The sequence below is a fragment of the Alosa pseudoharengus genome, unplaced genomic scaffold (assembly GCF_046254945.1).
Source record: "Alosa pseudoharengus isolate Yale_2024_CS ecotype anadromous, Long Island Sound unplaced genomic scaffold, YU_APseudo_1.1 YU_APseudo_1.1_scf_10, whole genome shotgun sequence".
NCBI lineage: Eukaryota > Metazoa > Chordata > Actinopteri > Clupeiformes > Clupeidae > Alosa > Alosa pseudoharengus.
The window spans coordinates 8,427,999-8,440,000 of record NW_027468565.1 but is presented as its reverse complement, the minus strand read 5'-3'; the positions used below and the strand labels follow the sequence as shown (position 1 = coordinate 8,440,000).

The following is a 12,002-nucleotide window of genomic DNA, read 5'->3' as shown; positions in this document are numbered from 1 at the left end:
TTCAAACAAATGCCATCGTTGTTTTCTTCCTCCTTCACATATCGGCATACATCACTAAGTCCTGCTATGTCTTCTCGGATGTCCTGTAGTCCTGAGATGCGACTAGAAATTGAGTTTGTCCCTCTCTCCGAGTTCCTTCTTCCCCCATTTGCGAGAGCACACATTCCTGACCTCCTCCTCACACATGTGCATGTGTGTGTGTGTGTGTGTGGGGGGGGGGGTTCTATGCATCTCACAGGGTCAGACAGTGGGGTGACTCCTGCCCAAGTTTCACACCGTGGGGGTCACATCCAGTCAGCTTTTTTTTGTTTTTCTTTCCTTTCCGGAACATGCTGTGTCACCTCATGACTGCCTCCCTGACTCACTCTACCCTGCAGAGTTGTTGCCAGAGCCTTGGCACTTCTCACAAGTGCATGGGATGAGTGGGTTTATGTGTACACTCTCTCTCTCTCTCACACACACACACACACACACACACACACACACACACACACACATGCTCCTTCAGTGATCTGGTTCAACTGGTCAGTGTGTACCCGTGGAGCGAGCGAAACGCCAGTTGGGTTTCACGCTAACCGCAGCCATCAAAGCAACGCTGACCGCTGCTCTTTGGCTGAATCAGTGTCCAGCTCATTCGCTGCAGAGGTTGTCCCAACAATTTATTGCCACAGAGTAGCGCTACTCTTTAATATGAATTCTCTTCCACAGGAGTGTAATAAATTAAACATTGTGTCCTTCTCTCTCTCTTTCTTTCTTTCTTTCTTTCTTTCTTTCTTTCTTTCTTTCTTTCTTTCTTTCTTTCTCTCTCTCTTTCTCTCTCTCTTTCCCTCTCTCTCTCTCAAGCCTCCGACTACGGCCTGTTCCTCTCAGACGATGACCCGAGGAAAGGAATCTGGTTGGAATCGGGCCGAACACTGGATTACTACATGCTGCGGAATGGGGTACAGCACTATGCAGAAAGCTATCGGGGCAGTTGCAGAGCAATCCGCACAGCCCATGTCGATCATGCTTAGCATTATGATGGTTATGAATCATTATCGTGTTGAGCACACAAGCAGAGTAGTAGAAATTGAACCCCTAGCCATCTTGGGCCCTGTAGCCCTTTTCACATGCTTCTCCTGCACTTGCCCATAAGCGGCTTGCCTTTGAAGCAGAATGCATAACATCGTCTCTCAGCCAGCAGCTTAAGGGACCCACCATCTGCACATTTTATTCCCAGTGACTTGACAGTTACTGTATGTGAGCAGTATGCTTAAAAGGTTTCTAAAGGAAACTGCAATTCAAAAAGCAAATAAAACTGTCATGGAAGCTGTGCTCTTTGTGATGTGTTGTCCTAAATTTAAACTGCTTGTGTCCTTCCCTCCTTCTGCCCCGCGGTCTCGTCATCTCCCAGGATGTGCTGGAGTACAAGAAGAAACAGAGGCCGCAGAAGATCAAAATGCTGGACGGTGCGGTGAAAACCATCATGGTGGACGACTCCAAGACCGTGGGAGAGCTGCTGGTCACTATATGCAGTAGAATAGGTGTGTTGTGGTGTGTCGTCCAGCCTTCTCCCTGTCCTTTGTGCCCTCTCTTACACAGCATTAGTACAGCTGGCCCTCCTCTTCTTCTCCAGGGCTCCAGTCTATGAATAATTCAGCAGCTGTCTCGCCGCAAACTGTAATAATTATGTGTACACACACACACACACACACACACACACACACACACACACACTCACACACTCATATTGTCTCTGGCAGCTGGCTCACACGTGCAAAGCTTCTAGAATGTGCTGGACATCCTGATGAAAATATAAGACATTGCACTCATTTCTACGTTGACACTATTACCATCACAAAGCTGCTTCCATTTGTTCTTCTTTTATCTGCTCATTAGTGATGCTCTTTGGAACACTAATGTGTACGAACTGTGCTATAGGTCAGCTTAGCCGTGTCTATGTTATACAGCATCCTTCCCCTCCTCCACTGTTTCCTTGTCGTCATTGAGATGTTCCCACAGCAATACATTTCAATTAGGGCCAGGGCTCGAGCCCAAGTGAAATTGGGTGAGGAGGGGAGCTTTGCGTCTGGCAGACAGGCAAGCCTGTGCTGGCCCATTGGTTGTTTAGAGGGGGATTTCTGCTTGGCTTCCCGCTCTCTCCATCTTTTTTTGTCCTCCTTTGACTTCTTACTTTTCTTTTTCTGGCCCGCGTCCAGTGTTTTCACCACTCTAGTGTTTTTGCCAGGCTAAGGCAGAGAGGGAAGAAGTGAAGAGAAATGGAGAGAAGCGGAGGAGGAGAGAGGGAGGGGAGGAGAGGAGAGAGGGAGGGGAGGAGAGAGGGATGGGAGGGGAGGGGGGGGGGGGTACAGAGTAAATTGCCCAGTGAATGAAATGGAGAGAAGAGCTGTGAAATGCACAAGATGAGGTAGAAAATCAAAGGGAGAGATGAGGGGAGAGTGAAACGAATTTCTCACAAATGGCTGAAATGGAGACAAACAAAAATACAGTAACGCTCTGATGTCTTGGCTTGAGATCTCAGACTCTCTTTCTCTCTCCTTCTCCTTCTCTTTCCCTATTCTTTTCATCCCCCCCCCTCCCTCCCTCCCTCCCCCCTCCCTCTCTCTGTCTCTCTCTGCTTTCTTTCTCCCTCTCCCCATCTGTTTCTGGCAGGAATAACCAACTATGAGGAGTACTCGCTGATCCAGGAGCAGGTGGAGGAGAAGAAGGAGGATGGCATGGGCACGCTGAAGAAGGACCGCACGCTGCTGCGCGACGAGAGGAAGATGGAGAAGCTCAAAGCCAAGCTGCACACAGACGACGACCGTGAGTCGCCACACACACACTCACACACACACACACACACACACACATGTACACACACATGCATACACACACAAAAACATGCACATGCATGCATACACACATGCGCACACGTGCCTTCACCACATACACTCATGAATGTGCGCGCACACACACACACACACACATGCGTCATTAATAAACTTGACAAACTCCAGTTAAAGCAAAATTACATTTCACCACACTTGCCCAACTGCAGGAAGACAGATTTAGAGCCTGTTTGTGTGTACTTTTTTCTACCATTTGGGGATTAGCCCTGCATCTTGGATTAAATCACAGTTGGACCAGGCATTCTGGACTGAATGCCAAACTTTAGTCGAGGAATAAGGCAATTGCCTCTGTGGGAAGAGTAGTATGTGGTGTTGCACATTCTACAGTGGACAGTGTGTCCTGCTCGTATTGTGTACCCAGTGCCAAAAGACACACACACGTACACACACACACATACATACAAACACAGACACACACACTTACACTCAAAGAAACAAGCAAAATGGGCTCTGTGTAAGCACACAAGGGCCTCTATGGAGCAGGTGAATAAACATTGATTAACCCGCGTGCAATCCTGTCTCAGCCTTTATTACCTGTCTCTGTTGACACGGGAGGTGTGTTTGTGTGTGTGTGTGTGTGTGTGTGTGTGTGTGTGTGTGTGTGTGTGTGTGTATGTGTGTGTGTTCCCATTCCCACCACACACACGAATGAAGGCTGTTTCCAGTCGAGACTGTGATTGCTATAGCTGATGTCCTAGACATTACGCAACAGTGGCATGATGAAGTTCTCCTTCATTTCAAGTAACACTAAATGCCGCCGCAAATTATTATGAAATGAAGTCATCGCTAACAGTGCAGGTGCTTTCGTCACTCAGTTAAATGTCTAAATTATGGCTTCCCTTTGAAGATGGCAAATACTGTGTCTGGATCAGTTGTTTTTACTGCTTTTACAGTGCAAAGGAAAGTGCTTAAATTGTGTTTGTGGGCAATATGGGTTTCTTTTGAAGCTGTGCCTGTATGTTGGTGTGAATTTCTTCCCCCAGCCTTTTCACATGTGCATTAAGACTGCTATGTGTGTGTGTGTGTGTGTCTCTGCCATCAGTGAACTGGCTGGACCACAGCCGAACGTTCCGTGAGCAGGGCGTAGAGGAGAGTGAGACCCTGCTGCTGCGCAGGAAGTTCTTCTACTCGGACCAGAACGTGGACTCCAGAGACCCGGTCCAGCTCAATCTGCTCTACGTCCAGGTGAGAACACCAAGCAGTGCTCCTCTCTTCTCTTCTCCATCCCTTCATCATTTATCACTTTCGCACACTCTCACTCTTTTTTGTTCACTGTCACACTTCTTGAATGTGACAACACTTCTCACTCACTCACTCACTCACTCACTCGCTCACTCGCTTTCCAGATGAGGGTGTGAAAGCATCTAAAGATGGCCATATCTCATCCCTGTGTCTCCGTGTGGATGCATACTGGTCCACATTTGTGATGCTACAGCTAGAAGGGTTATGCAATACCCCCCACCCCACCCCACCCCACCACATCCCCACCCAACTCCCTCAGCCTCAGGAGCAAGAGAACTCTTCCAGATTAGTCACATTCCAGAGCAGTGTTCCAGGACAGACTCGGGCCAGATGCTGCTACTCTCTGGGGTTGTGGAGCTGGTCTCTGAGTCACCCATGCTACAACATGGGGCAACGCCGTGCTGATCCGCTGCAGATGGGGATCCTTTATTATTTTATCCCAGTGCTAACTGTTACTGTTAAACTGCTGCTGCTACTGCTGCTGCTACTGCTGCTGTTGTTGTGGTTATGCACTCAGATTGGCTCATCTCAGATAGGGGCTTCTGGACTGCTGACACAGGGGTTCCCCTGTGTGTGGGGGGGGTGGGGGGGGGGGGGGGTTGTAGCTGAGTCTGCAGATCTGGCAGGCAGGCTGGCTAGTCTCAGGGCTCACGCCCACACCCTCTGCGAGTGTCCCCCACCCCCATCCTTATCCCCCGCCCTGGCTCTCTCTGCATGCTTCACTGCATATGCATCAACTCAACAGGCCCCCCAGCAAAACTGCACTGCGCGCGCGCGCGCACACACACACACACACACACACACACACACACACACACACACACACTCAGATGTGTCTTCTGGGAGGGAATGTCAAAGGATCCATGGCAATTCACCAATCACTAATATATGCTCCCTTATGAATGCACGGTTACATTAACATTTGGACGTGTAAAATACACATGTCCACACATACAGTTACACACACATTCTTTTCTCAATTAGCGGCCCGTGTGCTGCATATGTATCAGGGGACACTAATCTGGTCTGGCAGGATACATCTCGGCAGCCATGTTTCTCCCTGCTTGTGCTTCTCGTCCTCCTCTTCTCCTTCTCCGCCATCCTCTCTCAGTCCTCTCCTCTCTGTCCTCTCCTCTCTGTCCTCTCCTCTCTGTCCTCTCCTCTCAGTCCTCTCCTCTCTGTCCTCTCCTCTCTGTCCTCTCCTCTCTGTCCTCTCCTCTCAGTCCTCTCCTCTCAGTCCTCTCCTCTCAGTCCTCTCCTCTCTGTCCTCTCCTCTCAGTCCTCTCCTCTCTCAGTCCTCTCCTCTCAGTCCTCTCCTCTCAGTCCTCTCCTCTCTGTCCTCTCCCCTCAGTCTCTCAATCTCTTTGTATGTCTCTCAAACCCACACTCCTCTATTCAACCTCTGACTCAGTGGCACACACCCACAACCACTCGGGCTGCATGGCACTTTGTGACGCCTCGCTCCAATATACTCTCTCTCTCTCTCACTCACACACACATACACACACATACGGACGAACAAACAAACATGCGCACACACACACACACACACACACATACATACGGACGAACAAACACACAAACAAACACACACGGACGCATGCACGCACACACATACGGACAAACAAGCGCGCGCGCACACACACAAGCACGCACACACACAAGCGCGCACACACACACACACAAGCTCCCAGGCGAACACTGGCACTCCATGTTGCTTCCGCCAGTGCTCACCATATTTTTCTCCCTTTCAGAAACATAGGCAGGCACACACACTTCACCCTCCCACATACTGACTGTATTCCACGCACACACACATACACACACACACACACATTTTCATACACAGTGAAACTCACACACTCTGAAAGGCAGGTCACACAGAGATGACTGGCTGCAGGGGATTCCTCTCCTCCACATGATAGTCTCACACTCTCCACTGGGTTCTATCTAAGGAAAGGATGCTTGGCACAGATAGAGAGAGGGAGAGAGAGAGAGGCAAACACACGGAGAGAGAGTTAGAGAATGAGAGAGCTTTCTGGCATGTGGAACATGAACACTCCGGCCCAACCCAAACACACTCCTCTACATCCATCTCTTTTCTTTCTTTCTTTTTTTCTTTCTTTCTTTCACTCACTAACACACACACACACACACACACACACACACACATACATTTTTGTCTGCTGGACATTCCTGTTAACATTCATTTCAACCCATTTGCATCTGAGAGTCTGTTAGTAGGGGTGTGTGTGTGTGTTCTGATATCATGTGCTGATTTCCTGAGGGAGGGCCCCTCACTGATGAACTGCACTGTGTTATAATGACTTGCAGCTTCCATGACCTCATCTCTCTCTCTCTCTCTCTCTCTCTCTCTCTCTCTCTCTCTCTCTCTCCCTCTCCCCCTCCCTCAGACCCCTCACACACAGGCACACACATATACACACACAGATGGGTCCTTGCCAAACCAAGCTGTACCACTCTGTTTCTGACTAGAATATAAACAACGGATGCACATATTTACACACCAAATGCTGCAGACAGAATCTTGTTACTCAGCTCGTACCATACAAATCAATATACAGTATACATGCATACATATACACATACACACACACACACACACACACACACACACATATACGTATATAACAGGGTGTGTGAATCTCTGCCTGTGTGTGTATCTCTGCCTGTGTGTGTGTAATTTTCAGTGTGGTATGGTGATGAATGGCATTGGAGAAATGATTTGCCACCAGTGGCTTAGGAGGAACTGTGGAAAACCTCTTCAGACCTCACATATTTCATCTAGCTTAAACTACCCTCTCAGAAATGAGTCTCCATGAGAGATCCTTCTTTGATTTAAACACATGTGCATCTTTCTCAGGGCCCCAGCATCACAACACCACAAACGCACACAAACACTCTAGCTTAAACTACCCTGTCAAAAATGAGCATCTCTCACGGGCTCCCAGCAACACACACACACCGCAAACACTCACAAAAACACACAAACACACACAAACACACTAGCTTAAACTACCCTCTCACCAATGAGTCTCTGTGAGAGATCCTTCTTAGATTTAAACACATGTGCATCTTTTACAGGCCCTCAGCAACACAACTCCACAAATGCACACACAGACACATGGCCAACATGAGAGCTCACTACTGGGTGCTTACACGCACATATGTAGACACGGTCATACACACACACACACACACACACACACACACACAAACATGGCTTGTGAAATGACCAAGGTGTCTTGAGTGGCAGGAGATGATTAAACAGTGTGTGTGTGTGTTGGATCTAATTCTCCCCCAGCAGTAAGCGTTCATATTGACCCATCTGAGGCGGTGTCAGGAGGCATTGGCATCCATACCCGTCTGGGCAGAAATGAGCTTTAGAGAAACAGCAAAACAAAACTATCCATCTCCCAGAACCACCCATGAAACATGGCAGCCTCTGAGACCCTGGGTATTTAAGAAGGGAAAAAGCCAAAGTAGAAGGGAAAAGTATGTCTGCAATAACAGATGTCACCATTCAGGCTCAGGGACTAAGTTTTCCTCTGGTGTGCTGAGGAGGATGACGGTCACAATCTCTCATTAACTCCTTAAAACAGCTTATTATACATTCACAACTGTAGTGTGATGTAATGTTTTGAAAAACAGAGCGCTGTGTAATGCCTGGTGTCTATGGCAATGGAATAAGCTGAATGATAATTAAAAATTGCGTGTGTGTATGTGTGTGGGGTTCCAAAACACCACTTTATGTTCACTGACAGAGCTCCTATGAAGTCATCACTTGAGCACAGTCCGACTGTCTGTGTCTGTGTTTTGTTATTGTATGTGCCTTACCAGAGTAGTTGTGTGTGTGTGTGTGTGTGTGTGTGTGTGTGTGTGTGTGTGTGTGTGTGTGTGATATTACCCTGGATTGACCTCTTCTCCTCGGAGGCAGACAGGCCTGTTATCTGCAGCGATGTGGCGTGTAGTAACTCCTGTCTGCTGCTGGCTTGTGTCCTCCCCTCTCCCAGGCCCGCGACGACATCCTGAACGGCTCCCACCCCGTGTCCTTCGACAAGGCCTGCGAGTTCGCTGGGATCCAGGCGCAGATCCAGTTTGGGCCACACGTGGAGCACAAACACAAGCCTGGATTCCTCGAGTAAGCCAACACATCCCATCCCAACACACACACACACACACACACACACACACACACACACATTGACACAGGGGTGGATGCTTAACAGCTGCCTGCAAGCCATTTCCGACTCAGACACTCTACCCCCACATACCAACGCACATGCATATGCTTACACACACACACTTAATACACTTGAACACATATATACACACACACACACACACACAAATTACATACGTACATACACACAAACAACATACGTACATACACAGAAACACAGAAGCTGTAACAAGCCTCCAGCAATAACATTAGCAGGTGGGTTGTAGTTGGCTGAGGGGGATTTTTGACTTGTGTGGCTGGCTGGCTGGGTGGGTGGATGGGTGAGAAAAGCAGACAGAGAGAATGTGGATCATGGCAGACAGACAGACATGCAGATGAGAGACATAGCAGATCAGAGGCAGACTGACCCCCACCCCCAGCCTTCACCTCACGGTCTGGTATGTTCTCTGAGGCGGTTGCAGGTGGGCTGGGGTGGGCGTGTGACAGGTGTGTGTGTGGTGGGGGGAGTGTCTTCCTGGGTGTTGCCTCTTTTCACGCGTGATTTATTCCCCCAGCCTGAAGGAGTTTCTGCCCAAGGAGTACATCAAGCAGAGGGGCTCAGAGAAGAGGATCTTTCAGGTGCGTAGCCGTAGCCCTGTCAAAAGCTGCCCGTGATGAATGCCTCACGTAAAGTTGCGTCCCCACCTCTCGTGTTGCCACTTAACCAGGTTAATGTTTGATGTGCTCCGCCGACTCCATGGAGCGGAGTAATTCCAATTAGACGTTTACTTGTGTTGAGAGTGAATTAGCTGAAATATGTAAAGCACTTTGCCCACACACACACCCTCTCTCTCTCTCTCTCTCTCTCTCTCTCTCTCTCTCTCTCTCTCTCTCTCTCTCTCTCTCTCTCTCTCTCTCTCTCTCTCTCTCTCTCTCTCTCTCTCTCTCTCTCTCTCTCTCTCTCTCTCTCTCTCTCTCTCTCTCGCTCGCTCTCTAACTAATGATTAGCATAAGTGAATTTATACCTGATTAAAAGCTTTGTGGGCTAATAAGCTCACAGTGGGCTCATTGCTGAGTTATTAAAGCCTGGTGAAAGTGTGTTGAGGCTAAGGGAAACCTGTTTTTTCTGCACCACAGGACCACAAGAGCTGCGGCGAGATGACCGAGATCGAGGCCAAAGTGAAGTACGTGAAACTGGCCCGATCTCTACGGACATATGGAGTCTCGTTCTTTCTGGTGAAGGTGAGATCTTTCGAGGATGTTCTCATGGTGATTTAAAAATAGCTGACTTTATATAAGGGTACCCTTAGCTTTTTGAAGTAGCCCATTGTTGTTCTCTTGAGTGTTTTTGTGGTGGCCTTTTCTTGTGACGGTAATGGACTTGAACCCAGTCCAGATGGAAACGCAAGGTCATAAATGTGCAGACATGTTTTTCCTCTTGCTCATCCTTTTTTTTTTACTCTCTCGTCCTGTACCAGTGCCCCTCATCCATTTGTAATGTGTCACTCCGGAACATTCCGAGGGCGTTTGAGTGCAAGCTCTGTGGTGCATCGCGCAGCTATGAGAGGAATGTCTGCCCCACAGAGAGAGCGAGAGAGAGGGGTGGGGGGGAGATAGAGAGGGAGAGAGAGAGAGAAAGAGAGTCTGCCACGGCGAGGCAGCGCTGCTACTGACGAGTTCACTTTCACCTGAGCTGCGAATTCCACACTCGCGCCAGCAGATGTTGGGAGAGATGGAGTGAGGGGAAGGAGGGAAATAAAAAACGAGTGAGAAAAGAGGATTGTAAGAGATATGGAGAGGAAAAGGTGGAGAGAGAGAGAGAGCTAAGTGTCTGCTGAAGGAAACCCTGGAGCAGTGCGAGGCTCATCTCCATACCTTCAAAAGAGTGGATCTGTCGTTAATATAATGATGGGGAGCACTGGTGAAAGGTTGGAGGAATAACTAGAGTGAGGCAAGCTGTTGCCAATCATACAGCGCTGTTTAAGAATCACCATGCCAGAGTAGAGGTGCAACTGATGTGATGTGATTTGTTGAGAACTCTAGCCGACACGCTTGTTTTTGTTTGTTTTTGTTGACAAGCACGGCTAATCCCTTCCATAAATCCGGCTCGCCAGCGCCGCACCTCTTTTGATCTCTTCATGCCAGTGTGTGAAAATGCTTCAAGTATTTGCAACCCCGTCGAAAAACCAACCACTTTGTTTCTGCGATAGCCCTCTGAGTTTTTCCGCACCGTGTCTCGGGTGGCTTGCTGTGGAGCGAGGGCCTTGTCAAGTCATTCGGGGCTGGCCTGTTGTGGCCGGTCGGATTAAGCTTAGCCGTAATGAAAAGCACTTGACTGAGACCGGAGTTAATTCCCAGTGAAGAATTATGACTCATTGTTTGCTACCAGCCAAAACTTTTAACAATCTTGTTATGTTTAAGAAAAGCTATCTGGCCTTGAATCACGAGACAATAGAGGTGTGTTAAGAGGTCTATATATACCCAGTATTATATATATATAAAAAGGTCATTGTCCCCGGACTGAGTGTGTTTTTGTTTCTGTGAGTGCCAAGGCGAGCTGGTAAGTCTGCTCAAGTGCTGAAACATGTCTGTGCTTATCAGAGAGCTGTCCTCTTCTGACCCTGGCATTGAAAACAATAGCCCAGAGGTCCTGGGAGGTATTTTTTGACTCCCCAGCTCAAGGCTGGCCTGTGAATTTTGCTCGTTGGGTACCTGGTGACCTGGGCCGGTGCCAGAGTGGCAATGTAGGGGCACTGAAGCGAAGTGGATCTGCTCCTCGCTGGGTATGAGCAGAGCAGAGTGGAGCCTGGGGCAGGGTGGAGCCTGGGGTCCGGGACTCGGAGCGTGACGACCGGGCCAGCGTGTCTGCATTACGGCTCTCTTAGCAACCAGGCCCCCCTGCCCCCCCATCTCCCCATCTCCCCTTTGAAGTGGTGTTCAGCGAAGCGGCAGGAACTGACGCTGAGACAACCTGTAACTCCACAGGGTCAGACACTGGCCACTGCGGATCAGAGAGCCCGCGTTAGGGAGGAGGGAGAGAAAGGGAGGCAGAAAGGGTTGGGGGGGGGGGGGGCTGGTGACATGGACAGAGGGAGGGAGGGAGGGATGGAGCACGCTGTCCCGCTCCATGAGGCATGTCGGTTTCAATTAAGGAATCAAAGGAGCTGTGGGTAAGCACTAGTTCACTGACAGTAGGAGAGAGTGTAGCGTTTCTCAAAAGCAGTATGTTGGCCCTCTCTCGCTCACTTTTTTCATCTCTCTCTCTCTCTCTCTCCCTCCCTCTCTTTCTCTGTTTCTTTCTCTCCTGCAGGAAAAAATGAAGAGCAAGAATAAGCTGGTCCCGCGCTTGCTGGGTATTACCAAAGAGTCAGTCATGCGGGTGGACGAGAAGACCAAAGACGTGGTCCAGGAGTGGCCCCTCACCACTGTAAAGAGATGGGCGGCCTCCCCCAAGAGCTTCACCTTGGTACATCCCAGCTCTCCTTTACCCCCCCTTCATTCCTGGGTCTTACACTATGTGGGATTTGCGTGGGGATAGGGGGGGGGGGGTGGAATGGGCGTCTGCAGCCTGACGGTTGAGGTACTCAGCTGTGTGAAGCCCATCTGTCTCTCATCCTCGACAAACAGCAGAATGCCAGTAGCTGCTTTTGTTCTAGGAACAGTGTACTTTTTTTCATTTTTTTTTT

The 12,002-nt window shown here is 49.2% G+C and overlaps 1 protein-coding gene across 1 annotated transcript in view; it reads left to right on the top strand.

Moving 5' to 3' along the window:
- tln2b (talin 2b) overlaps nt 1–12,002 on the top strand; it is a 94,492-nt gene that overhangs the window by 23,181 nt on the left and 59,309 nt on the right. The window contains exons 3-10 of the mRNA XM_076262695.1: nt 844–941; nt 1,394–1,523; nt 2,653–2,805; nt 3,934–4,076; nt 8,168–8,295; nt 8,892–8,955; nt 9,454–9,558; nt 11,627–11,782. Coding sequence (XP_076118810.1) covers nt 844–941; nt 1,394–1,523; nt 2,653–2,805; nt 3,934–4,076; nt 8,168–8,295; nt 8,892–8,955; nt 9,454–9,558; nt 11,627–11,782 — 977 coding nt within the window. The remainder of the gene's footprint in view (nt 1–843; nt 942–1,393; nt 1,524–2,652; nt 2,806–3,933; nt 4,077–8,167; nt 8,296–8,891; nt 8,956–9,453; nt 9,559–11,626; nt 11,783–12,002) is intronic.